A 26,467-nucleotide genomic window follows, 5' to 3' on the forward strand; every position below is an offset into this window, starting at 1 on the left:
TCACTGTAATGTGAATTGGCAATATAGGTCCTTCTGGTATTGTACTACAAAATACTGCAAGTTAATCATGACATTTAATCATAGTAAAAGTTCCCTCTCTTAGGTCAGTTAGGATCACCACTTTATTTTAAGAATGTGAAAAGTCAGAATAATAGTAGAGAATTATTTATTTCAGCTTTTATTTCTTTCATCACATTCCCAGTGGGTCAGAAGTTTACATACACTCAATTAGTATTTGGTAGCATTGCCTTGAAATTGTTTAACTTGGGTCAAATGTTTTGGCCCATTCTTCCTGACAGAGCTGGTGTAACTGAATCAGGTTTGTTGGCCTCCTTGCTCGCACACCATTTTTTAGTTCTGCCCACACGTTTTCTATGGGATTGAGGTTAGGGCTTTGTGATGGCCACTCCAATATCTTGACTTTGTTGTCCTTTAGCCATTTTGTCACAACTTTGGAAGTATGCTTGGGGTCATTGTCTATTTGGACGACCAAGCTTTAACTTCCTGACTGATGTCTTGAGATGTTGCTTCAAAATATCCACATAATTTTCCTGCCTCATGATGCCATTTATTTTGTGAAGTGCACCAGTCCCTCCTGCAGCAGAGCACCCCCACAACATGATGCTGCCACCCCCGTGCTTCACGGTTGGGATGGTGTTCTTCGGCTTGCAAGCCTCCCCCTTTTTCCTCCAAACATAACGATGGTCATAATGGCCAAACAGTTCTATTTTTGTTTCATCAGACCAGAGGACATTTCTTCAAAAAGTACGATCTTTGTCCCCATGTGCAGTTGCAAACCGTAGTCTGGCTTTTTTATGGCGGTTATGGAACAGTGGCTTCTTCCTTGCTGAGCGGTCTTTCAGGTTATGTTGAAAATGACTCGTTCTACTGTGGATATTGATACATTTGTACCGGTTTCCTCCAGCATCTTCACAAGGTACTTTGCTGTTGTTCTGGGATTAATTTGCACTTTTCGCACCAAAGTACGTTCATCTCTAGAAGACAGAACCTGTCTCCTTCCTGAGCGGTATGACGGCTGCGTGGTCCCATGGTGTTTATACTTGCGTACTATTGTTTGTACAGATGAACGTGGTACCTTCAAGCGTTTGGAAATTGCTCCCAAGAAAGAACCAGACTTGTGGAAGTCTACAATTTTTGGCTGATTTCTTTTGATTTTCCCATGATGTCAAGCAAAGAGGCACTGAGTTTGAAGGTAGGCCTTGAAATACACCCACAGGTACACCTCCAATTGACTCAAATGATGTCAATTAGCCTATCAGAAGCTTCTAAAGCCATTATAATTTTCTGGAATTTTCCAAACTGTTAAAAGGCACAGTGAACTTAGTGTATGTAAACTTCTGACCCACTGGAATTGTGATATAGTGAATTATAAGTGAAATAACCTGTCTCTAAACAATTGTTGGAAAAATTACTTGTGGCATGCGCAAAGTAAATGTCCTAACCGAATTGCCAAAACTATAGTGTGTTAACAAGAAATTTGTGGAGTGGTTGAAAAATGAGTTTTAATGACTCCAACCTAAGTGTAAGTAAAGTTCCGACTTCAACTGTACACCACACAGGAGTTTGATGGCATCTTAATTGGGGAGGACGGGCTCGTGGTAACGGCGGCAGCGGAATCAGTGAAACGGTATCAAATACACCAAACCTGTGGTTTCCATGTGTTTGATGCCATTCCATTTGCTCCGTTCCAGCTATTCGTATGAGCCGTCCTCCCCTCAGCAGCCTCCCCTGATACATTGATTACACCAAATATTAGGTACACCTACCGAATACTGAGTTGAACCCTTTAAAAGGCCACAATAAAATGTGTAGTTTTGTCATATCACACAATGCCACAGATGTCTCAAGTATTGAGGGAGCATGCAATTGGCATGCTGACTGCAGGAATGTCCACTAGGGGTGTTGCTAGAGAATTCAATGTTCCTTTCGCTACCAAAAGCCACCTTAAAGGTCATTTTATGGAATTTGGCCCTCACGGAGGCTGGTGTATGGCGTTGTGTGGGCAAGCGGTTTGTTGACATCTGCAATCATCACCTCATGTTTCAACATGATAATGCATGGCCCCATGTCGCAACGATCTGTACACAATTCCTGGAAGCTGAAAATGTTTCAGTTATTCCATGGCCTGCATATACTCACCAGATATGTCATCCATTATGTCATCCATTGAGCATGTTTGTGATGCTCTGGATCGACGTGTACGACAGAGTGTTCCAGTTCCCGCCAATATTTAGCAACTTTGCACAGCCATTGAAGAGGAGTGGGACAACATTCCACAGGCCACAATCAACAGCCTGATCAACTCTATGTGAATGAGATGTTGCGTTGCATGAGGCAAATGGTGGACACATCAGATACTGACTGTTTTTCTGATCCACGCCCCTACTTTTTTTGTACATTATATACACAAAACCCCATAAAATTAGTGAATTCGGCTATTTCAACCACACCCGTTGCTAACAAACATTTGCAGTAGAATGGCCTTACTGCTCAGTGACTTTCAACATTGCACCGTCACAGGATGCCACCTTTCCAACAAGTCACTTCATCAAATTTCTGCCCTGCTAGAGCTCCCCCGGTCAACTGTAAGTGCTGTTATTGTAATGTGGAAATGTCTAGGAGCAACAACGGCTCAGCTGCGAAGTGGTAGGCCAAACAAGCTCACAGAACAGGACTATCGAGTGCTGAAAAGCGTAGTGTGTAAAACACCTCTGTCCTCGGTTGCAACACTCACTACCAAGTTCCAAACTGACACTGGAAGCAACGTCAGCGCAATAACTGTTCGTCAAGAGCTTCATGATATGAGTTTCCATGGCGCACACAAGCCTAAGATCACCATGCACAATGCCAAGCATCGGCTGGAGTGGTGTAAAGCTCGACTCTGGAACAGTGGCAACGTTCTCTGGAGTTACGAATCATGCTTCACCATCTGGCAGTCCAACGGATGAATCTGGGTTTGGCGGATAACAGGACAACCCTGCCTGCCCCAATGATAGTTTCAACTGTAAAGTTTGGTGAAGGAGGAATAATGGTCTGGGGCTGTTTTTCATGGTTCGGTCTAGGCCCCTTAGTTCCTATAAAGGGAAATCTTAACGCTACAGGATACAATGACATTCTAGATGATTCTGTGCTTCCAACTTTGTGGCAAAAGTTTGTAGAAGGCCCTTTCCTGTTTCAGTATGACAATGACCCATGCATAAACTGTGATCCATACAGAAATGGTTTGTCAAGATCTGTGTGGAAGAACTCGACTGGCCTTTGGGATGAATTGAAACGCAGACTGCGAGCCAGGCCTAATCGCCCTCTTATAGCTGAATGGAAGCAAGTCCCAGCAACAATGTTCCAACATCTAGTGGAAAACCTTCCCAGAAGAGTGGAAGCTGTATAGCATCAAAGGGAGGACCAACTCCATATTAATGCCCATGATTTTGGAATGAGATACTCAATGAGCAGTATAGATATGAAGGTTCTTTCTCCATCTTCCTCACATTCCTCTCTCTCTCTCTGCCCATATGAATGTACAGTAATGCTTTTTTTTTAAGTATTAAAATGTGCGTATATTTGCCAAAACGTAACAGCGGTAAAACGTTTATTTTCAAGGTTATTAAAAAAAAAATACATACAATGTTTACCTAAATTATAGTGAATATTGTAGGTTCAGCTACTGCAATGCATAGTCAGAAATGTTCAGGTTTATGTTGTGCAGCTTTGATGGGTGCACAGTTCAATCACATGTACAAAAAAATACCTGTTTTATCCCCATGGAATAGTGTTTACTGGCTTGTTAAGGCAGTGTGCATATTGCAATGTTTAGATTAATTTAAAGAGGCTCACTTACACCACAATCAAACTCCAGCATTTTGGATAATATGTGTATTTTCTCATAATTGTAATTTAGTACCCATCCATTTATTTTCAAACACAGACACTTGACGTAAAACTCATGCTAGCTTGCATATTCATGAATGTACCAAAGCATATAAATTGTGCAAATAACTGTTAAAACTTGCAATTTTTCAATTACAGAATGCCTCTAGTCTATTTGCCTATTCTGGCTACTGTGTGAGTATGCATCGATTGAATAAAGGTGTTTGCTGACCAATGCTTGTGATTTAACACCATCTTCAATCCCTACTTTAAACAGTTGCACCATTTTGCAGGGTGTTCATCGTTCACTTGATCTATTCACTGTTCAAGAAATGACAGCAACGTGGGTGATGTTTCTCTAAACTGCCCCAAATGACATATCTGAGAGGTCCGTTTGGACTGTGAAGCACTAGTTTTTGAGATCTGTTGGCCCTCCCAACAAGCTCTCCCCTACACTAATACACCCCTAGAGAGTGTCAGTGTGTCATCCATGATTACAGCCTGATGTCGGGTATGCTTCTATCTCTCCATCTGGAGACAGATTGGCGTTGCTGCACAGGAAAGGGAAAGGGAAAGGGAAAGGAGGGATACCTAGTCAGTTGTACAATGGAACGCATTCAACTGAAATGTGTCTTCAGTGGTCTCATTACGTTCTTCTGACTGTGCGGATGAGCGATGAATGTGTCTCAGTGGTTTTCAAAAAGTAACTTTCCCTCCCTAATAACTGTTGGATGGACTGAAAATAAGAAACTCACGTACTGTGTGTGTGTGTGTGTGTGTGTGTGTGTGTGTGTGTGTGTGTGTGCGTGCATGTGCCTGTTTATGTGCATGCTGTTTGTCTCTGTATGTGCGCATGTCTGCAAACTCGTATGTGTACAAATGTTCCTGCAATAATTCAGTAAACCGGCGGTACTATCTGGACGTCCGCGCAGTCGTCAACCACACGTTGACCTCCTGTCAGGCTGAGCATACCTCAGACAGGAAAAGACAGCTGGGAAAACAGAGGAGTCTCATTTGGCTCTGAAACACCTCCTATAGAGTCATTTCCAAGTGTCAATGTCATTTACTTTCTTTACCCCTCTGGAAGAAATAGTGCCCTGGAGAAACAGTTTCACGTACATATAGTGCCCCAAAAAAACAGTGTCACGTACAAATAGTGCCCCAAAAAAAACAGTGTCACGTACAAATAGTGCCCCAGAGAAACTGTCATGGACAAATAGTGCCCTGGAGATATGGATGGTGTTAACAGATACACTACCGTTCAAAAGTTTGGGGTCACTTAGAAATGTCCTTGTTTTTAAAAGAAAAGCACGTTTCTTGTCCATTAAAATAACATCAAATTGATCAGAAATACAGTGTAGACATTGTTAAATTTGTAAATGACTATTGCAGCTGGAAACGGCTGATTTTTATGGAATATCTACATAGGACGTACCGAGGTCCATTATCAGCAACCATCACTCCTGTGTTCCAATGGCACGTTGTGTTAGCTAATCCAAGTTTATCATTTTAAAAGGCTAATTGATCATTAGAAAACCCTTTTGCAATTATGTTAGCACAGCTGAAAACTGTTTTTCTGATTAAAGAAGCAATAAAACTGGCCTTCTTTAGACTAGTTGAGTATCTGGAGCATCAACATTTGTGGGTTCGATTACAGGTGCAAAATGGCCAGAAACAAATAACTTTCTTCTGAAACTCGTCAGTCTATTCTTGTTCTGAGAAATGAAGGCTATTCCATGCGAGAAATTGCCAAGAAACTGAAGATCTCATACGACGCTGTGTACTACTCCCTTCACAGAACAGAGCAAACCGTCTCTAACCAGAATAGAAAGAGGAGTGGGAGGCCCCGGTGCACAACTGAGCAAGAGGACAAGTACATTAGAGTGTCTAGTTTGAGAAACAGACGCTTCACAAGTCCTCAACTGGCAGCTTCATTAAATAGTACCCACAAAACACCAGTCTCAACTTCAACAGTGAAGAAGCGACACCGGGATGCTGGACTTCTAGGCAGAGTTGCAAAGAAAAAGCCATATCTCAGACTGGCCAATAAATATAAAATATTAAAATGGGCAAAAGACACAGACACTGGACAGAGGACCAACACTTTGGATGTCATGTTTATATTTTTGTTCAGTATAACAGACTTTCAGCAGGCTTATAGGGAAAGGGAATTCAACACGTACGGCACGTAGACAAAGAAATGGATAATATGACGATTTTGTGGCAGCTGTTTTGTTCGACTTCAGTGCAGCTTTTGACATTATCAATCATAATCTGCTGCCGGGAAGAAAAAAAAAAATGTTTTAATGCAGTGGCGATTTTAGAATGACAAGCTAGGTGGGGCAAACATATACAAATAAATTGTGGGATGCATGGCAGCAAAGCCACTACACAACACAACACTAAATATCACATTAGTTGCACTATAACGGTGACAAACGGTGCCCACAAACTGTTAGGGCCTACACAAAAGCTGTCCCAACAGCAGAGCTTTCCATTCAGCACCACGGAGTGAATCCTTACCACCGCTACACCTGGCTCTCTGCGGAGCCTTGTCTGGCAGCGAAACAGTTCATTCAGCCTCATTTACTGCCTTTTAAAAAACATATGGTCAAGTGCCACAAAGAGGGACATATGCAAATTACAATTGGCCCAGAAGAGAGCAGTACATGGCGAGCCTACATTGATAATATTTATTTATTTATTTATTTTACCTTTATTTAACCAGGTAGGCAAGTTGAGAACAAGTTCTCATTTACAATTGCGACCTGGCCAAGATAAAGCAAAGAAGTTCGACAGATACAACAACACAGAGTTACACATGGAGTAAAACAAACATACAGTCAATAATAAAGTATAAACAAGTCTATATACAATGTGAGCAAATGAGGTGAGAAGGGAGGTAAAGGCAAAAAAAGGCCTTGGTGGCAAGGTAAATACAATATAGCAAGTAAAACACTGGAATGGTAGTTTTGCAATGGAAGAATGTGCAAAGTAGAAATAAAAATAATGGGGTGCAAAGGAGCAAAATAAATAAATAAATTAAATACAGTTGGGAAAGAGGTAGTTGATAGGGCTAAATTATATGTGGGCTATGTACAGGTGCAGTAATCTGTGAGCTGCTCTGACAGTTGGTGCTTAAAGCTAGTGAGGGAGATAAGTGTTTCCAGTTTCAGAGATTTTTGTAGCATGTCAACCTCTCCTGGCTCAGGGTGGAAGAAAGATTGACTGCGTCACTGCTTGTCTTTGTGAGAGGTATAGATAGACATGTTGAAACCACCGAGCCGTTTGTTTAAGCGACTAACGCACGGCTCAGACAACCCTTCATGCCCAAGACATGCCACCAGAACAGACTACGGGAAATGCACAGTACTACATAGTAGAGCCATGACTACATCATGAAACTCAGTCAAGCAGTAAAATCAGATTAAAAAAACGGATAAAACGACAACTCATGGAACAGTGCGGACTATGACAAGACACTCAACGGCACACACAGCATACTCAAACACATGCTAACACATCAGCCACTGGCACTGAGTAAAGCCTGTCTGTCTATGTATGCTGATGACTGAACACTGTGCACACATACATTTTAATATTGTTATTTTGCTGTAAGTTTTTTTTATTGATTTTGTAGTGTCGATATGTTATGGGTAGTTTCGTGTAGTAATGTGTTGTGTTATGAATCGTTTTATTGTATGTAATTGTGATTGGACCCCAGGAAGAGAAGCTGCTGCCTTGGCAACCGCTAATGAGGATCCGGAATAAATACAAATGCAAAAAGGTGAATTAGTACCTAAGCTACTGTACATACAAGGAATTGTTTGTTTGTTTGTTTGTGTGTGTGTGCATGCATGCATGTCTTGCAAACCTTCAGTTTGTTGGAGGTCAGTCCCGATGGTCAGGAAAACCGAGAAATGCAGCCATTGCTCAGCAACCTACTAGAGGAGCCTTCAGAGGTTAAAGTAAGAGATAAAAAGAGAGAACGAGAGGGGGGGGAGAGAGAGAGAGCCAGGGGTTGTGGAAGGGGGGTTCATTTCCAATCAGCAAGATCGCTGTACATGCTGAACAGAGTTGAGTCTGAACATTTCACACACTAGAATCTAGGCCGGGCCTAACCTGGAAAGGAGGTAACAGTCGTGATTGCCGTGAATCCTTGAATTTGTCAAAACGATCTCGCTGTATTCCTCATCATAATTGTTTACTACTTCAGGCATACTAAAGACCCCTGCTGGAGAAAACAGCTGCTCAATGCTTTCTGAGTTACAAGTGTGGGCATCCACATTGACTACAGTGCCGGAAGTGATGCTGAAAATGGTCCCATTTTTTTGTAGCAGCTTCCTCCAAATCGGAACGTTTGGCCTTGGTTGTGGTAAATCTCCCAAATGGCACTTCTGAAACTACTTGTGCCTCATACTCTTTGCTTGAGCCACGAAACACAGTTTGTCAGTTCTCAGTTTTGAAAAGCCTCATGGCATCCATCATCAGGAAGTGGAGGGATTTTAACCGGAAGTCACCGTTGTAGACATTGACATTCCCACCCTGAGTTTCCACTCAATCGTTGAAAGTCTTTCGGAAATCCTCTCCCCCATGTCCATAAGCCACAAATGCAGCCGTGTGTTCCTTGACACTTCCTGGGATTAACTTTGCACACTGCTTTGCCTCCCATGTAGCATGATATGCCATACTGACATTTAGCTCTGCTTTCAATAGACCCCCTTCTTTAGCATCTGTTCTAGACATTGAATGGTCATCCACTGCATTAAAAGCCATGTCCATTTTCTTTACCACAGTAGTAACTTAAAGAATGGAGAGTAGTTAAACATTATTTCAACCCAGAGAAACTGGCAAACTACCCATGTGGGACCCAACTTTTCAATACAGCAATCTAATTTAGCAATTTTGTGCCATCTGACCTTATATCAATATTTTCCGTGACCGGTTGATTTTGGGAAAATATCCCTTCTTAGCCTTCTATCAATTGTTTTGTCTTAATAATTATAACTTTCCAATCAGGGGAATTGGCCTATATGGAGAGGGCCAAATTGAAATGTTTCTCACTGAAGAAATATGAGACGCCTATGCGTAACCATGGTAAAAACTGAAAGGGAACACTTTAGAGATTATGAGGAAATGATCAGAACAAAGGTGAGGACACAACAGTCAACCTGACACAATACAGAATACAACATTTTACTGAGAGAATATTTTGGGACTTTCAGTGGTACATATCACCGATAAGAATTACCCAATTCAATCCAAACTCTGCACATAGCTTGTCCCACTCGTGATGAAGTGACAACTAAAACTTACCCCGCAGCAAGGAGGACCACTGTTAACACCATCAATTTCTGAACTCACATTTTCTTGTTTCCATTGTAGGGCAGTGGCGATGTTAGAATGTAAATCTTAAGTGGGGCAAACAAAACAAAAAGTGGGATGCGTGCCAGCGAAGCCACTACACAACACTAAACAATACATGAATTGCACTATAACGGTGACACACGGTGCCCACAAACTGTTAGGGCCTACATAAAGCTGTCCCAACAGCAGAGTCCCCACATCTTACCACTGCTACACCTGGCTATCAGCGGAGCCTTGTCTGGCAGCGAAACAGTTCATTCAGCCTCATTTACTCCCTTTAAAAAAACATAGCTGATATGGCTGACTTGCTTAAACAAATGTGGTTTCTATGAACAATTGAGATGTACAAAGTATGGCATAAGCGGATAAGAGGCAATCCGTGATTTCGATGAAGACATTAATGAGTGAGCTAGGATTGACGTAGTCAAAATAACTATTTGTTCAGCACTTTTGAAATGTACAGCAACAGAATTCAGAACATGGGCCGTTCTTACAGTATTCTCCCTGTGCACCAAGTCAGAACCGTAGGATAAATAAGGAGGCATATAAGCAGACAAAGTTCTTACAATATCCAATTATTATATTTCTCAAAAACAGGTTATAGGCTACATGTGCACCACCAAGTCAGAACAGTCGGCGACATTAAGAGGTGAAAATATAACTAATTATTAGGGTGAGGCACATGAGCTACTAACAGCTTACTAGACAACATACAATTAATATTACTTTCTTGGCTACAGTATACATATCTCCCTGGCATATTGCATCATTTATGCAGCAGCATACAAGACATTTTTGGACTCACCTTGTTGTGCTGTGCTCACTTGAACAGGAAGGTGCCGCGGCGGTCCTTAATGGGCAAATTTTGTCATCAAACTTTGTCATCAAAGTCTGGCATTCTCTGGATTTAAGGTGCTTTCAAGACAACTGGGAACTAGAAGAAAAAAAAGGTTGAATCATGATGACGTCAGTGATCTTCAGGTTGTAGCTCTAGAAAGAGGCCCAAGTTCCAGATTTACAATTCCAAATTGGTTGAAAGTTCAAAACGTATTTTCCCAGTCGTAGCTCGTTTTTCCCGAGTTCCCAGTTGTCTTGAATTACCTAAAGTCAGATTTTGTAGTTCCGAGTTAACAGTTGTTTTGAGAGCGGGACAAATTATGCTTCATTGACTGTTTATAATTTTAATATTGGAAAAGAGACCCTTATCTTAGACTTGGTACAACACAGCACCTACACTGAATAGGAGGCTAACAATTTCTTTGCAATGCTTGCAGTTAGCCACTGATTCCTTCCAAACCACAGTGTTGAATTTGCGATTTCCAACTTGTTGTGAAATGTTTGTGTCCAATGGCCGATGAGCACCGATATGTTATGTCTATCATTTCATTATTTCTCGTCATATGACAATGATTTAAAAAGGATTTGCCGATAGATTGTCGACTTGATTTATGAGGATGACTGCTATAATTAGAAAAAAAGGGGTGAAAAGTTGAAACCATAATTCAAATCACATCTAATTTTATTAGTCACATACGCCAAATACAACAGGTTGTAGCCCCTAACCAACAATGCATTTAAAAAATATATATATATATATATATATATATATATATTTATATATACGAGTAAGAATAAGAAATAAGGTAACAACTAAAGAAACTTCTTAGAACAGTGTAAGTTATCTCAGTTATACCAGGACCTGTGTGTATTGATATTTGCACCACAGTTGTAAGGCAGGCTTGACCTCAACTCTTCTTTGCAAAAACCCCCATGTGCTTCAATGAGGCAACACTCAAATGAATTGTTCTTCAATTCTGGTCCAGGTCACACAGTGTGTGCAGGTTTTAGTTCCAGTCCAGTACTAAAACATCTGATTCAACTAATCAAGGGCTTTATGGTCGGTTGATTAGTTGTATCCAGTGAGCTGGTGCTGGGCTGGAACAAAAGCCTGCGCAACATGCAGGTTCCAGGATAAGGATGAAATATTAGCCAAAACATGTGTGGCTCCAGCTGTGATTGAGTCAGTGCAAACACCTTGTAACTAAGACCTAAAGGCTAGTGCTACTGTGATTTTGAGCATGGCTTGAGCTTGGAGAAAGGGCTCTCTGTCCACATCCCTCATAGGTATGACAGTCATTTCCCCTCACACATATTACACAACCTAAATATTACGAGGTCTTACATACTGTTTGTCTGGACTGTCAGGTTATGAGCCTTACATCAATTAATTCAATGTACATGCTTATCACCCCAATGTATGTAAAGTCATTTCCAGCTGGAGAAGCTTACTACTTTTAATTATCTAATACATTTACTAAATCTATCACTCCTTCCCACCCCATCTCAATGCGTAGATGCAAAAGGTGTCCTATCCAACACTCAAAAATGCTCAACTTGTTTTTTATTCGATAACAAAACAAGAGGAAAATTAAATTACATCTATGAAAACTGGACACCACCCACAGTCAATTGTTGTGATACCAAAATATTTGCTAAATGCATAACATTTGTTTAAAACATCTTATCTAATATTGTCTATTCACCATGATATATTTTTTTCTCACAAAAACAATCAAATGCAAAGAAATACATTTTTCAAGAGAATATCATTATGCTAAGAGGGGTTTGAAAGGTTGGCGCTTTGTCACATTTGATGACTATCTATGTGTCTGTGTAAACTGATATTACATACATGCAATTGTGTGTGTCTATTTGTCCTTTTCAATAGATGCAGTCAAGAGGTCATTGGATCTCAACCAAAACAATGGAAATGCCATGGAAACGCATCGCATGGGAGAAAGATGTCGTGGGGGAAAGATCCAGAATCTCCTCAATGGCCACCAGCAAAATTAGCCTACATTTAGGCTATTGTTTATGTGTGTTTCACACTATTTTGAGGTAAAAATCAGAGTATAATGTTGGTATTGATGTCAACCTGAATACATGTTGATGTCATCATCACCAGGAAACTGCATTACAGTTAAACTGCATTACAGTCAATGCTAACTATGCTACCAGTCAATACAAATGGGAGTTAGCCTTTAGCAGTCACTTCTACTAAACATGAAAAGGGACTACTTCTAAATGTTATGCCGTGAAAACAGACAGATATATCCACCAAATCAAACTTTAATAAGCACATTATGGGCATGTTACAATACATCAAAAATTACAATTTGACAAATATCTATTTTGTTAGAACAGATTGGTTGAATGTGCGTCCTTCTATCCCCCACGGTCTGCACTCCATTGACTTCTTTACCGCATCTATTAGCACTCAACACTTTAGTTTATCAGAGATCATCAGTCCTGGTGATCAGGGAGATAGAGAGAGATACAACCACAAGAACAGACAGGCTACTGCCAAGCCATTGAGTAGAGGAGCCTTTGGGGGTGATTGATGGAGGACTCGTACTTGTAGGAGATCTGGTGAGACAAAGACAGACTTTCATTCTCCAAAGAATAAGGTAGACATTTTAAAAACACTCAACTCTTGTGTCATCTACACCTGTTTGGTAGTCCAATGTTGTCATGTCTTTTCGCTTACATAACCTGGCCTCACCTGGGGAAGAGGTAACAGTCGCGGATGCTGTCAATGCTGTGAGTCCTTGAACTTGTCAAAACGATCTCTCTGTACTCGTCATCTTCATTTCTTACATTCTTTACCTCAGCCACCCTAAACACCTCTGCTGGGGATATTAGCTGATCAATGCTGTCTGAGAAGCAAGTGTAATCATCCACGTTGACTACAGTGCAGGAAGTGATGTTGAAAAGGATCCCATTGTCTGAAGCAGATTCCTCCGCATCGGAACGCTTGGCCTTGGTTGAGGTAAACCTCCCAAATCGCACTTCTGACCCTACTTGTGCCTCATAATCTTTGCTTGAGCCACGAAACACAGTTTGGCAGTTCTCAGTCTTCAAAAGCCTCATGGCATCCATTAGAAGGAAGTGGAGGGATTTGAACTGGAAGTTGCCGTTATAGACAGTGACATTCCCACCCTGAGTCTCCACTGCTTGGTTGAACATATTTCTGAACACATTTCCCCCATGTCCATAAGCCACCAATGCATCCGTGTGTTGCTTGACGCCTCCCGGGATTAACTTTGTACACTGCTTTTTCCCCCAGGCTTCACTATACTTTTGACTGTTTTTCAGTTCTTCTTCCAGCAGACCCCCTTCCACAACCTTCTTCAACATCTGCTCCCGACAGTGAGTGTACTGGTCATCCACGGCATTAGGAACCATGTCCATTACCTTTGCCTGAGTCACCTGTAATAGTAAAGAGAATTGTTACCTTTTTTAATACAGGTAGTAACACAGTGTAACAATGTATAGCACTCAACATTTTATGACAATACAATTCTAATTTTCCAAGTTCAAATTCAAGCATTTGCCAAATTAAGTACATCAAGGCCAGTTTCCCAGACCCAGAGTGAGCCTAGTTCTTGACTAAAAATCATGCTCAATGGAGAGTCCAGGAATAGGCTCACTCTGGATGTGGGAAACAGGCCCAGAAGTCTGTCCTTACAGTATGGCTGGTTCAATCAGTGGTGTAAAGTACTTAAGTAGTACTTTAAAGTATTTTTATTTAAGTCGTTTTTTGGGGTATCTGTACTTTACTTTACAATTTAAATGTTTTACAACTTTTACTTCTACTTCACTACATTCCTATAGAAAATATTGTACTTTTAACTCCATACATTTTCCCTGACAACCAAAAGTACATTTTGAATGCTTAGCAGAACAGGAAAATTGTGAAATTCCCACACTTATCAAGAGAACTCGTGGTCATCCCTACTGCCTATGGTCAGGCGGACTCACTAAACACAAATGCATCTTTTGCAAATAGTGTCCGAGTGTTGGAGTGTGCGCCTGGCTATACATACATTTTAAAAACAAGACAATTGTATTTTGCTTAATATAAGGATTTTTTTAAAATTATTTATACTTTTACTTCTACTTTAGATACTTAAGTATATTTAAAACCAAATACTTTCAGACTTTTACTCTAGTATTTTACTGGGTGACTTTCACTTTTACTTGAGTAACTTTCTATTAAGCTACACTACCGTTCAAAAGTTTGGGGTCACTTAGAAATGTCCTTGTTTTTTAAAGAAAAGCTTCATTTTTGTCCATTAAAATAACATAAAATGTATCAGAAATACAGTGTAGACATTGTTAATGTTGTAAATGACTATTGTAGATGGAAACAGCTGATTTTTAAAAATGGAATATCTACTAGAGGTCGACCGATTAATCGGAATGGCTGATTAATTAGGGCCGTTTTCAAGTTTTCATAACAATCGGAAATCGGTATTTTTGGGCGCCGATTTTTGCCGATTTTTTTATTTAAAAAAAATACCTTTATTTAACTAGGCAAGTCAGTTAATAACACATTCTTATTTTCAATGACGGCCTAGGAACGGTGGGTTAACTGCCTTGTTCAGGGGCAGAATGACAGAGTTTCACCTTGTCAGCTCGGGGGATCCAATCTTGCAACCGTACAGTTAACTAGTCCAACGCTCGCTCATAACCACCTGATTACATTGCACTCCACGAGGAGCCTGCCTGTTATGCGAATGCAGTAGAAGCCAAGGTAAGTTGCTAGCTACCATTAAACGTATCTCATAAAAAACAATCAATCAATTATAATCACTAGTTATAACTACACATGGGATGATTTAACAAAAGTGCATTTGTGAAAAAAGCACAATCTTTGGACGACTGTACCTAACCATAAACACCAATGCCTTTCTTAAAATCAATACACAGAAGTATATATTTTTAAACCTGCATATTTAGCTAAAAGAATTCCAGGTTAGCAGGCAATGTTAACCAGGTGAAATTTCTCTTTCTCTTGTGTTCATTGCACGCAGAGTCAGGGTATATGCAACAGTTTGGGCAGCCTGGCTCATTGAGAACTAATTTGCCAGAATTTTACATAATTATGACATAACATTGAAGGTTGTGCAATGTAAAAATAATATTTAGATTTAGGGATGCCACCCGTTAGATAAAATACCGAACGGTTCCGTATTTCACTGAAATAATAAACGTTTTGTTTTCGAAATGGTAGTTTCCAGATTTGACCATATTAATGACCAAAGGCTCGTATTCCTGTGTGTTATTATGTTATAATTAAGTCTGATTTGATAGAGCAGTCTGACTGGGCGATGGTAAACAGAAGCAGGCTCGTAAGCATTCATTCAAACAGCACTTTCGCCAGCAGCTCTTCGCAAGCACAGCGCTGTTTATGACTTCAAGCCTATCAGCCTAATGGCCGGTGTAACCGATGTGAAATGTCTAGCTAGTTAGCTGGGTGTGCGCTAATAGCGTTTCAAACGTCATTCGCTCTGAGATTTGGAGTAGTTATTCCCCTTGCTCTGCAAGGGCCGCGGCTTTTGTGGAGAGATAGGTAACGCTGCTTCGAGTGTGGCTGTTGTCGATGTGTTCCTGGTTCGAGCCCAGGTAGAGGCGAGGAGAGGGACGGAAGCTATACTGTTACACTGGCAATACTATAGTGCCTATAAGAACATCCAATAGTCAAAGGTATATGAAATTCAAATGGTATAGAGAGAAATAGTCCTATAAATACTATATTAACTACAACCTAAAACCTCTTACCTTGGAATATTGAAGTGTCATGTCAAAAGGAAGCACCAACTTTCATATGTTCTCGTGTTCTGAGCAAGGAACTTAAACGTTAGCTTTTTTACATGGCACATATTGCACTTTTACTTTCTTCTCCGACACTTTGTTTTTGCATTACTTAAACCAAATTGAACATGTTTCATTATTTATTTGAGGCTAAATTGATTTTATTTATGTATTATATTAAGTTAAAATTAGTGTTCATTCAGTATTGTTGTAATTGTCATTATTACAAATACATTTTAAAAATCAGCCGATTAATCAGTATTGGCCTTTTTGGTCCTCCAATAATCGGTATCGGCGTTGAAAAATCATAATCGGTCGACCTCTAATATCTACATAGGGTACAGAGGCCCGTTATCAGCAACCATCATTCTTGTGTTCCAATGGCATGTTGTCAAATCAAATCAAATCAAATGTTATTTGTCACATACACATGGTTAGCAGATGTTAATGCGAGTGCAGCGAAATGCTTGTGCTTCTAGTTCCGACAATGCAGTAATACCTAACAAGTAATCTAGCTAACAATTCCAAAACTACTACCTTACAAGTGTAAGGGGATAAAGAATATGTACATAAAGATATATGAGTGAGTGATGGTACAGAGCGGCATAGGCAAGATACAGTAGATGGTATTGAGTGCAGTATATACATATGAGATGAGTATGTAAACAAAGTGGCATAGTTAAAGTGGCTAGCGATACAGGTATTACATAAAGATGCAGTAGATGATATAGAGTACAGTATATACATATACAAATGAGATGAATAATGTAGGGTATGTAAACATATTAGGTAGCATTGTTTAAAGTGGCTAGTGATATATTTTACATCATTTCCCATCAATTCCCATTATTAAAGTGGCTGGAGTTGAGTCAGTGTGTTGGCAGCAGCCACTCAATGTTAGTGGTGGCTGTTTAACAGTCTGATGGCCTTGAGATAGAAGCTGTTTTTCAGTCTCTCGGTCCCAGCTTTGATGCACCTGTACTGACCTCGCCTTCTGGATGATAGCGGGGTGAACAGGCAGTGCCTCGGGTGGTTGTTGTCCTTGATGATCTTTATGGCCTTCCTGTGACATCGGGTGGTGTAGGTGTCCTGGAGGGCAGGTAGTTTGCCCCCGGTGATGCGTTGTGCAGACTTCACTACCCTCTGGAGAGCCTTACGGTTGTGGGCGGAGCAGTTGACGTACCAGGCGGTGATACAGCCCGACAGGATGCTCTCGATTGTGCATCTGTAGAAGTTTTTGAGTGCTTTTGGTGACAAGCCAAATTTCTTCAGCCTCCTGAGATTGAAGAGGCGCTGCTGCGCCTTCTTCACGATGCTGTCTGTGTGGGTGGACCAATTCAGTTTGTCTGTGATGTGTACGCCGAGGAACTTAAAACTTACTACCCTCTCCACTACTGTTCCATCGATGTGGATAGGGGGGTGTTCCCTCTGCTGTTTCCTGAAGTCCACAATCATCTCCTTAGTTTTGTTGACGTTGAGTGTGAGGTTATTTTCCTGACACCACACTCCGAGGGCCCTCACCTCCTCCCTGTAGGCCGTCTCGTCGTTGTTGGTAATCAAGCCTACCACTGTTGTGTCGTCCGCAAACTTGATGATTGAGTTGGAGGCGTGCATGGCCACGCAGTCATGGGTGGACAGGGAGTACAGGAGAGGGCTCAGAATGCACCCTTGTGGGGCCCCAGTGTTGAGGATCAGCGGGGTGGAAATGTTGTTGCCTACCCTCACCACCTGGAGGCGGCCCGTCAGGAAGTCCAGTACCCAGTTGCACAGGGCGGGGTCGAGACCCAGGGTCTCGAGCTTGATGACGAGCTTGGAGGGTACTATGGTGTTAAATGCCGAGCTGTAGTCGATGAACAGCATTCTCACATAGGTATTCCTCTTGTCCAGATGGGTTAGGGCAGTGTGCAGTGTGGCTGAGATTGCATCGTCTGTGCACCTATTTGGGCGGTAAGCAAATTGGAGTGGGTCTAGGATGTCAGGTAGGGTGGAGGTGATATGGTCCTTGACTAGTCTCTCAAAGCACTTCATGATGACGGAAGTGAGTGCTACGGGGCGGTAGTCGTTTCGCTCAGTTACCTTAGCTTTCTTGGGAACAGGAACAATGGTGGCCCTCTTGAAGCATGTGGGAACAACAGACTGGGATAGGGATTGATTGAATATGTCCGTAAACACACCAGCCAGCTGGTCTGAGCATGCTCTGAGGGCGCGGCTGGGGATGCCGTCTGGGCCTGCAGCCTTGCGAGGGTTGACACGTTTAAATGTTTTCCTCACGTCGGCTGCAGTGAAGGAGAGTCCGCATGTTTTAGTTGCGGGCCGTGTCAGTGGCACTGTATTGTCCTCAAAGCGGGCAAAAAAGTTATTTAGTCTGCCTGGGAGCAAGACATCCTGGTCCGTGACTGGGCTGGTTTTCATTTTGTAATCCGTGATTGACTGTGGACCCTGCCACATACCTCTTGTGTCTGAGCCGTTGAATTGAGATTCTACTTTGTCTATATATTGACGCTTAGCTTGTTTGATTGCCTTGCGGAGGGAATAGTTACACTGTTTGTATTCGGTCATGTTTCCGGTGACCTTGCCCTGATTAAAAGCAGTGGTTCGGGCTTTCAGTTTCACGCGAATGCTGCCATCAATCCACGGTTTCTGGTTTGGGAATGTTTTAATCGTTGCTATGGGAACGACATCTTCAACGCACGTTCTAATGAACTCGCTCACCGAATCTGCGTATTCGTCAATGTTGTTGTCTGACACAATACGAAACATATCCCAGTCCACGTGATGGAAGCAGTCTTGGGGTGTGGAATCAGATTGGTCGGACCAGCGTTGAACAGACCTCAGCGCGGGAGCTTCTTGTTTTAGTTTCTGTCTGTAGGCAGGGATCAACAAAATGGAGTTGTGGTCAGCTTTCCCGAAAGGAGGGCGGGGCAGGGCCTTATATGCGTCGCGGAAGTTAGAATAGCAGTGATCCAAGGTTTTTCCAGCCCTGGTTGCGCAATCGATATGCTGATAAAATTTAGGGAGTCTTGTTTTCAGATTAGCCTTGTTAAAATCCCCAGCCACAATGAATGCAGCCTCCGGATAAATGGATTCCAGTTTGCAAAGAGTTAAATAAAGTTTGTTCAGAGCCATCGATGTGTCTGCTTGGGGGGGAATATATACGGCTGTGATTATAATCGAAGAGAATTCCCTTGGTAGATAATGCGGTCGACATTTGATTGTGAGGAATTCTAAATCAGGTGAACAGAAGGACTTGAGTACCTGTATGTTGTTATGATCACACCACGTCACGTTAACCATGAAGCATACGCCCCCGCCCCTCTTCTTACCAGAAAGATGTTTGTTTCTGTCTGCGCGATGCGTAGAGAAACCAGTTGGCTGCACCGACTCCGATAGCGTCACTCCAGTGAGCCATGTTTCCGTGAAGCAAAGAACGTTACAGTCTCTGATGTCCCTCTGGAATGCTACACTTGCTCAGATTTCATCAACCTTGTTGTCAAGAGACTGGACATTGGCGAGAAGAATGCTAGGGAGTGGTGCACGATGTGCCCGTCTCCGGAGTCTGACCAGTAGACTGCTCCGTTTCCCCCTTTTACGAAGTAGTTTTTTTGGGTCGCCGGCTGGGATCCATTCCGTTGTCCTGGGTGAAAGGCAGAACACAGGATCCGCTTCGCGAAAGTCATATTCTTGGTCGTACTGATGGTGAGTTGACGCTGCTCTTATGTTCAGTAGTTCTTCTCGACTGTATGTAATGAAACCTAAGATGACCTGGGGTACTAATGTAAGAAATAACACGTAAAAAAACAAAAAACTGCATAGTTTCCTAGGAACGCGAAGCGAGGTGGCCATCTCTGTCGGCGCCGGAAGTACAAAAAAAAGTAAGTATTGTGTTAGCTAATCCAAGTTTATCATTTTAAAAGGCTAATTGATCTTAAGAAAACCATTTTGCAATTATGTTAGCACAGCTGGAAACTGGTGTATGCTGATTAAAGAAGCAATAATACTGGCCTTATTTAGACTAGTTGAGCATCTGGAGCATCAGCATTTGTGGTTTGATTACAGGCTCAAAATGGCCAGAAACAAATAACTTTCTTCTGAAACTCGTCAGTCTATTCTTGTTCTGAGAAATGAAGGCTATTCCATGTGAGAAATTGCCAAGAAACTGAAGATCTCGTACAACGCTGTGTACTACTCCCTTCACAGAACAGTGCAAACTGGCCCTAACCAGAATAGAAAGAGGAGCGGGAGACCCTGGTGCACAACTGAGCAAGAGGACAAGTACATTAGTGTCTAGTTTGAAAAACAGACGCATCACAAGTCCTAAACTGGCAGCTTCATTAAATAGTACCCGCAAAACACCAGTCTCAACGTCAACAGTGAAGAGGCGATGTCACACCCTGACCATAGTTTGCTCTGTATGTTTCTATGTTTTGTTTGGTCAGGGTGTGATCTGAGTGGGCATTCTATGTTGGATGTCTAGTTCTGTGTTTCTGTGTTTGGCCTGATATGGTTCTCAATCAGAGGCAGGTGTTAGTCGTTGTCTCTGATTGGGAACCATATTTAGGTAGCCTGTTTTGTCATTGTGGGTTGTGGGTGATTGTCTATGTTAGTTGCTTGTGTCAGCACAGTGCTTATTATAGCTTCACGGTCGTTATTCGTTTAATGTTTTGTACAGTTTACTTCGTGTTTTTCATCATCTATTAAAATGATGCATCTTTGGTCCGCCTCTTACGACGATCGTGACAGGCGACACTGGGATGCTGGCCTTCTAGGCAGAGTTGCAAAGAAAAAGCCATATCTCAGACTGGCCAATAAAAAGAAAAGATGGGCAAAAGAACACAGACACTGGACAGAGGAAGATTTGGAAAAAAAGTGTTATGGACAGAATCTAAGTTTGAGGTGTTCGGATCACAAAGAAGAACATTCGTGAGATGGAGAAAAAAATGAAAAGATGCGAAAAGATTATTAAAAGACGCCATCTGTCAAGCATGGTGGAGGCAATGTGATGGTCTGGGGGTTCTTTGGTGGTGGTAAAGTGGGAGATTTGTACAGGGTAAAAGGGATTTTGAAGAAGGAAGGCTACCACTCCATTTTGCAACACCATGCCATACCCTGTGGACGGCACTTCATTGGAGCCAATTTCCTCCTACAACAGGACAATGACCCAAAGCACAGCTCCAAACTATGCAATACCTATTTAGGGAAGAAGCAGTCAGCTGGTATTCTGTCTATAATGAAGTGGCCAGCACAGTCACTGGATCTCAACCCTATGGAGCTGTTGTGGGAGCAGCTTAACCGTATGGTAAGAAGTTCCCATCAAGCCAATCCAACTTGTGGGAGGTGCTTCAGGAAGCATGAGGTGAAATCTCTTCAGATGATCTCAACAAATTGACAAGTAGAATGCTGAAGGTCTGCAAGGCTAGAATTGCTGCAAATGGAGGATTCTTTGACGAAAGCAAAGTTTGAAGGACACAATTATTATTTCAATTAAAAATAATTATTTATAACCTTGTCAACGTCTTGACTATATTTCCTATTCATTTTGCAACTAACTTCATGCATGTTTTCATGGAAAACAAGGACATTTCTAAGTGACCCCAAACTTTTGAACGGTAGGGTATCTATACTTTTACTCAAGTTTGACAATTGGGTACTTTTTCCACATCTGGGTTCAATCATTTCAATCTTATGACCCCCAAAAAATGTGTTTGGTCAAAACTCTTACCCTGTGAGAGAGCGCAGCAACGAGGATCAATATGAATGTCTTCTCTCTCTGGCCCTGCATTTTCCCAGCAATGGCTGCCTTGTGTGTTCTGGTGACCAATGAATGAGGGATTGAGAGGAGATGGGACAGATCAGAGATAAGAAACAAAAATGCAATTGAGAGTAAATTACATTGTGAGGTTATAAATAGCAAACAAGAATCTTAAACTTACACAGACACAATTTTACTGTATGTTTTACAACATTTAGGGGTCTTTCATCACAAAATGTCCAGGCAATGTTTAACTACACAACTACTGCCCCTTCTCACAGGTATTATTCTGAAAGTTGACGCATCTACTACATAGATATTTTCAGTGTGGTCTGTTCCTAGACTCAAGTGTAAGTAGCCTACAGCTGTTTTAATTGAGTAAGTTCTACTATTAATGACTCAAACTATAGGCCTACAATTCACTGTTATAAAAGGCCCTAAAACCTAACAAGCATAACATGGGACAATCAAAATAATACATGAAAGATACGATTTGGACACATACCTTCAGAGTCGTGTGGTGCTCTCCTTGGGTAGACTAAATAACAGAATGAGAGAATATCAGTGTGCCTCTCTTCGGGGGCGTTTGCACATATTTTCCACTCACTCCCTGATGACCAAAAATGGAAGGAAACCGAGGTCCTTATCTTTACAGAGCAACTCCTTTTCCTTCCTCCTGACTGGAGGAGGAAATAACAAACAAAAAAAAGTATAATTCCCCCCCCCACCCCCTTATACCATAGTTTGGGTTGGCAATGGGCCTAGTGCAGTTTTACCAAGCCGTGCAATGGTTGTCAGTAGTGATTTGGGGTTTTGCCTGATACAAAAAAAATCTAAATTAAATGAACAAACATACAGAGTCAGACTATCTATGACACAGTCGGCCAGTAATACCTTAACTGGGGAGGACAGGCTCATAGTAATGGCTGGAACGGAATTAATGGAATGCTATCGAACACATCAAATACATGGTTTTAATGCGTTTGATACCATTCCATTCACTGCATTCCAGCCATTATTATGAGCTGTCCTCCCCTCAGCAGCTTCCTGTGATGCTATGGCATTTCTGTCTGCAACGTTCCAGATTTGCATACTGATCGTGGCCCGGTATGTAGCCCTTTTATACTCCTGGGTTTCTTGGTCCAGGGACTACACACAATAACCATTAATGGCAAAGTGGAATTGTGTGTTTTTTGTGTTTTTGAATTATAAATTAATATAAAATCTAAATAAATATTCAACCCTTTTGTTATGGCATGCCTAAATAAGTTCAGAGGTAATAATGTCCGTAACAAGTTATAAAATAAGTTGCATGGACTTTCGTTGTGTGCAATAATAGTGTTTAACATGATTTTGTAATGAGTACCTCATCTCTGTATCCCACACATACAATTATCCCTCAGTCGAGCAGAACATTTCAAACACAGATTCAACCACAAAGCAGGGATGCAAACTGGTGAGGTCCCAAAAAAGTGACACCTTTTTTTTGTTGCATTGAAACATGCAACAAAAAAATCCCTGCTAGGGGGAAATGTAGTTTTTAACTAATTAAACAACAAAGAATATAATCTACATGATCAGTCTCTGTGTGCAAAAAAAAAGTGGTTAATGTGAACCTAACTCACAGCTACAAAATGTAAAGAACGCAATCCAATGTAATTTGTTGCCTAGACTTTCCTGCAAATGACACTCAAGTCTTGATAAAAAAAAACAACACATTAATATTGCAGTTAGCCATTATAATAGAATGTTTGTGACCACGCATATATATTCCACTTGGGAAAATACATCTTAAAGTAGAAATAGAATGAAACAAGCAAGCATTCTCTTTTTGCTATATTATAGTGGCTACTATGGACATCGATCAAGTGCACAAGGCTACATGTGTAGGCTACAAAAATAAGGCTACAAAAATAAAGGCTACAAAGCTACAAAAATAAAGTTCACTGAGTAAAACAAAGTATAATCCCCCCTTACTCACACGTTACTGTCAAATTCAACACAACAAAAACAATATATTTGAGCTACAATGCACACTATTACATTGTACACTTTCTGCCTGTGGACATCTGTTCTACAATGTGCCCGCAAAAGTGAGAAAGAGCGAAAGGGTGTGGTGTTCCTTCCACATCTATAGTGGCATCCAGTTTAAGCCAGGTCCATCTCCAGCTACACTTGATCCCTGAATCCACTTGTTTTACAAGCAACGCCCCCATTTTCATCTAATTCTCTCATTCTGAAAATTAACCACATAATGTAGAGGGAAAACATTAGTTAACAGATAGTGGTTAGTTCGTTTGTTAGTTAACTAGTTAACATTTCACACAGATTGCCAGGGTCCAGTAAGCAACTAACGCGTTATAACTTGAGGAACGGTGTTGTGTCGTAAATCGAGTGAAGAGCAGAAAGCTCAACTAGCAAGCAAGTCGCAGCAAGCAAATCGCTGCAATGAAGAAGGCGAAGGGGGAAGAATTTTTCATTGCTGCAACATGCTTGCTGCAACTTGCTTGCGGGTTGAGATTTCTGCTCTTCACTCCGTTGTCAATTTAGCCTACATTTCACTGATCTTAGTGGCAGTTTTCTGTTTGACAATTTGTTTCAAGTGTTTATGTCTGGCTTGTTTGGCACCCTGGGCGAACCCCCCCTTCAGCGCCCGAATCGGGGGCGCCCCCTTGATGTCGCCCTGGGTGGCTGCCCATGTCGCCCGTACCTCCATGTTTAATATAACACATACATTAATTATTCATTTCGGTTGCCTATCCTGATTTGAAGTTTGTTCTAATGAAAGTGTTTGACTCTGATATGTGACACAGAAAGTATTTGACTCTAGCCACAAAATTAAGGAAATTAGAAGGGTGGGGAGAATTTTCGGCATAACGGCAAGGAGTCGTATGCAAGTTAATACTATAGCGAATTGGTTAGGTTACTAATGTTAGCTCATCTGATGTTAGCTGTCTGACTTTATTAGCAAGCTAATTTTCACACCATAAACTCAATTATTTATCAGATAAGTTGGCTAATGTTGCACAACATTTCTCTGGCTAGGTAACGGAGATTTCGATCCAGCTAGCAAGATACTTAACAGTGCTAATACTTGTTCACCACACTTTCTCCCTCACCTCAAACTTTCCAAAAGACAGTAGTTATTCGGTTACAGCTCATGAAGTACGCTTCATCACCTTCTCACCCCGGTCTCCGTGGTCAGGCTTTTCACCTAAAGTCACCTCTTCGTTATCGTTCAGGGGACGCGCTGCTGTAACTGACAAGCTGACTTTCCAGAGGCGCGCTGATGCTGTAACTAGTAAATTGGTTGTCTCCTCTTTCTTCAGCAGCGCTGCGCTGCATTCTGCTGTTATGTAACGATTGGCTGAGCCTTTGACAGTAGTGAACACAAAGTGTTATGTTTGGGTTTGGGGATCATCCAATACAACACATTACTAAGTACCACTCTCCATATTTTAATGTTATGGGTATGATTGTAATCATTAAGGACTGGGGAGTTTTTCAGGATAAAAAAGAAACGGAATGGAGCTAAGCAAAGGCAAAATCCTAGAGGAAAACACGGTTCAGTCTGCTTTCCACCAGACACTGGGAGATGAATTCACCTTTCAGCAGGACAATAACCTAAAACACAAGGCCAAATCCCCACTTGAGATGCTTACCAAGAAGGCTGTGAATATTCCTGAGTGGCCAAGTTACAGTTTTGACTTAAATCTACTTGAAAATCTATGGCAAGACCTTAAAATGGTTGTCTAGCAATGATCAACAACCAATTTGACAGAGCTTGAAGAATTTTGAAAAGAATAATGGACAAATGTTACACAACCCAGGTGTGGAAAGCTCTTAGACTTACCCAGAAAGACTCACAGCTGTAATCGCTGCCAAAGATGATTCTACAAAGTATTGACTCAGGGGTGTGAATACTTATGTAAATGAAACATATTTGTATTTCATTTTCAATAAATGTGCAATAAAATTCTAAAAACATATTTTCACTTCGTCATTATGGGGTATTGTGTGTAGATGGGTGAGAGAAAACAAATATTTAATACATTTTGAATTCAGGCTGTAAAACAACAAAATGTGGAACAAGTCAAGAGGTATGAATACTTTCTGAAGGTATTGTATCCTAGCCAGAATCCGACTGGACGTCATTTCTTGGAAAAATCCAGGAGAGCTTCATAAAAAATACCTAATGCCAACAGTTTTATCTGAGTGCACAAATCAGTATGCCTACCTACCAAAGTCCAGCACTACTACCGCCCTTATGAAAGCCACACACTCCTGGCTGACAGCTACTTGCTGATATGTCCAAAGTCTTTGACTGAGTAGATCACACAAAGCTCCTGCAACATCTGTCTGACACTGAACAGTGTCCAAGGTTACTAGCCTGGCTCTACAGCTACACCACAGGAAGAATGCAGAGGGTGATGGCAAATGGCACTTTTAGAACTTGGTCAGCGGTCACCTCTGGTGTGCCACAAGGGGGCGTGGTTGCACCATATCTGTTTCTCCTTTACATGTCCACCTGAAAAGTTGTCTTCAGTGACACTCTGGACACTGGATGATGTAGGGCTGTCCCGAGCCATGTCATTAACCAGCATCAAAGAGGACATTTCCATGGGCTTGGAGGCAAAGCAGCTGGAAGAGTGGGACACATCCAACAACATGCTCCTGAATGGGAAAAAGTCATTGGAAATTCGGATATGTTATTTCTAGAGACCATCCACAACCCGCACCACTAATCCTAGAAGGACAGGAAGTACCAGTGGTAACAACAACTACATATATTTGTTTTCATCTAGA

The 26,467-nt window shown here is 41.4% G+C and overlaps 1 protein-coding gene across 3 annotated transcripts; it reads right to left on the reverse strand.

Moving 5' to 3' along the window:
* Nucleotides 1-11,150: 11,150 nt before the first annotated feature.
* LOC110534388 (T-cell ecto-ADP-ribosyltransferase 2) lies at nt 11,151-24,960 on the reverse strand. 3 transcript variants are annotated; one of them, XM_021619237.2, is made up of 5 exons: nt 24,781-24,960; nt 22,167-22,199; nt 21,632-21,719; nt 12,818-13,524; nt 11,151-12,681 (listed from the first exon to the last, which is right to left on the reverse strand). In XM_021619237.2, the coding sequence occupies exons 3-5, from the start codon at nt 21,689-21,691 to the stop codon at nt 12,549-12,551; spliced, it is 900 nt and encodes a 299-aa protein (XP_021474912.2). In that variant the 5' UTR covers nt 21,692-21,719; nt 22,167-22,199; nt 24,781-24,960; the 3' UTR covers nt 11,151-12,548. The 3 variants fall into 3 exon arrangements, with proteins under 3 accessions (XP_021474912.2, XP_021474913.2, XP_021474914.2); XM_021619238.2 differs by having other exon boundaries at nt 24,841-24,941; XM_021619239.2 differs by having other exon boundaries at nt 24,876-24,894.
* Between the last annotated feature and the right edge of the window lie 1,507 nt (nt 24,961-26,467).

The sequence above is a fragment of the Oncorhynchus mykiss genome, chromosome 10 (genome assembly GCF_013265735.2).
Source record: "Oncorhynchus mykiss isolate Arlee chromosome 10, USDA_OmykA_1.1, whole genome shotgun sequence".
Classification (NCBI taxonomy): Eukaryota; Metazoa; Chordata; class Actinopteri; order Salmoniformes; family Salmonidae; genus Oncorhynchus; species Oncorhynchus mykiss.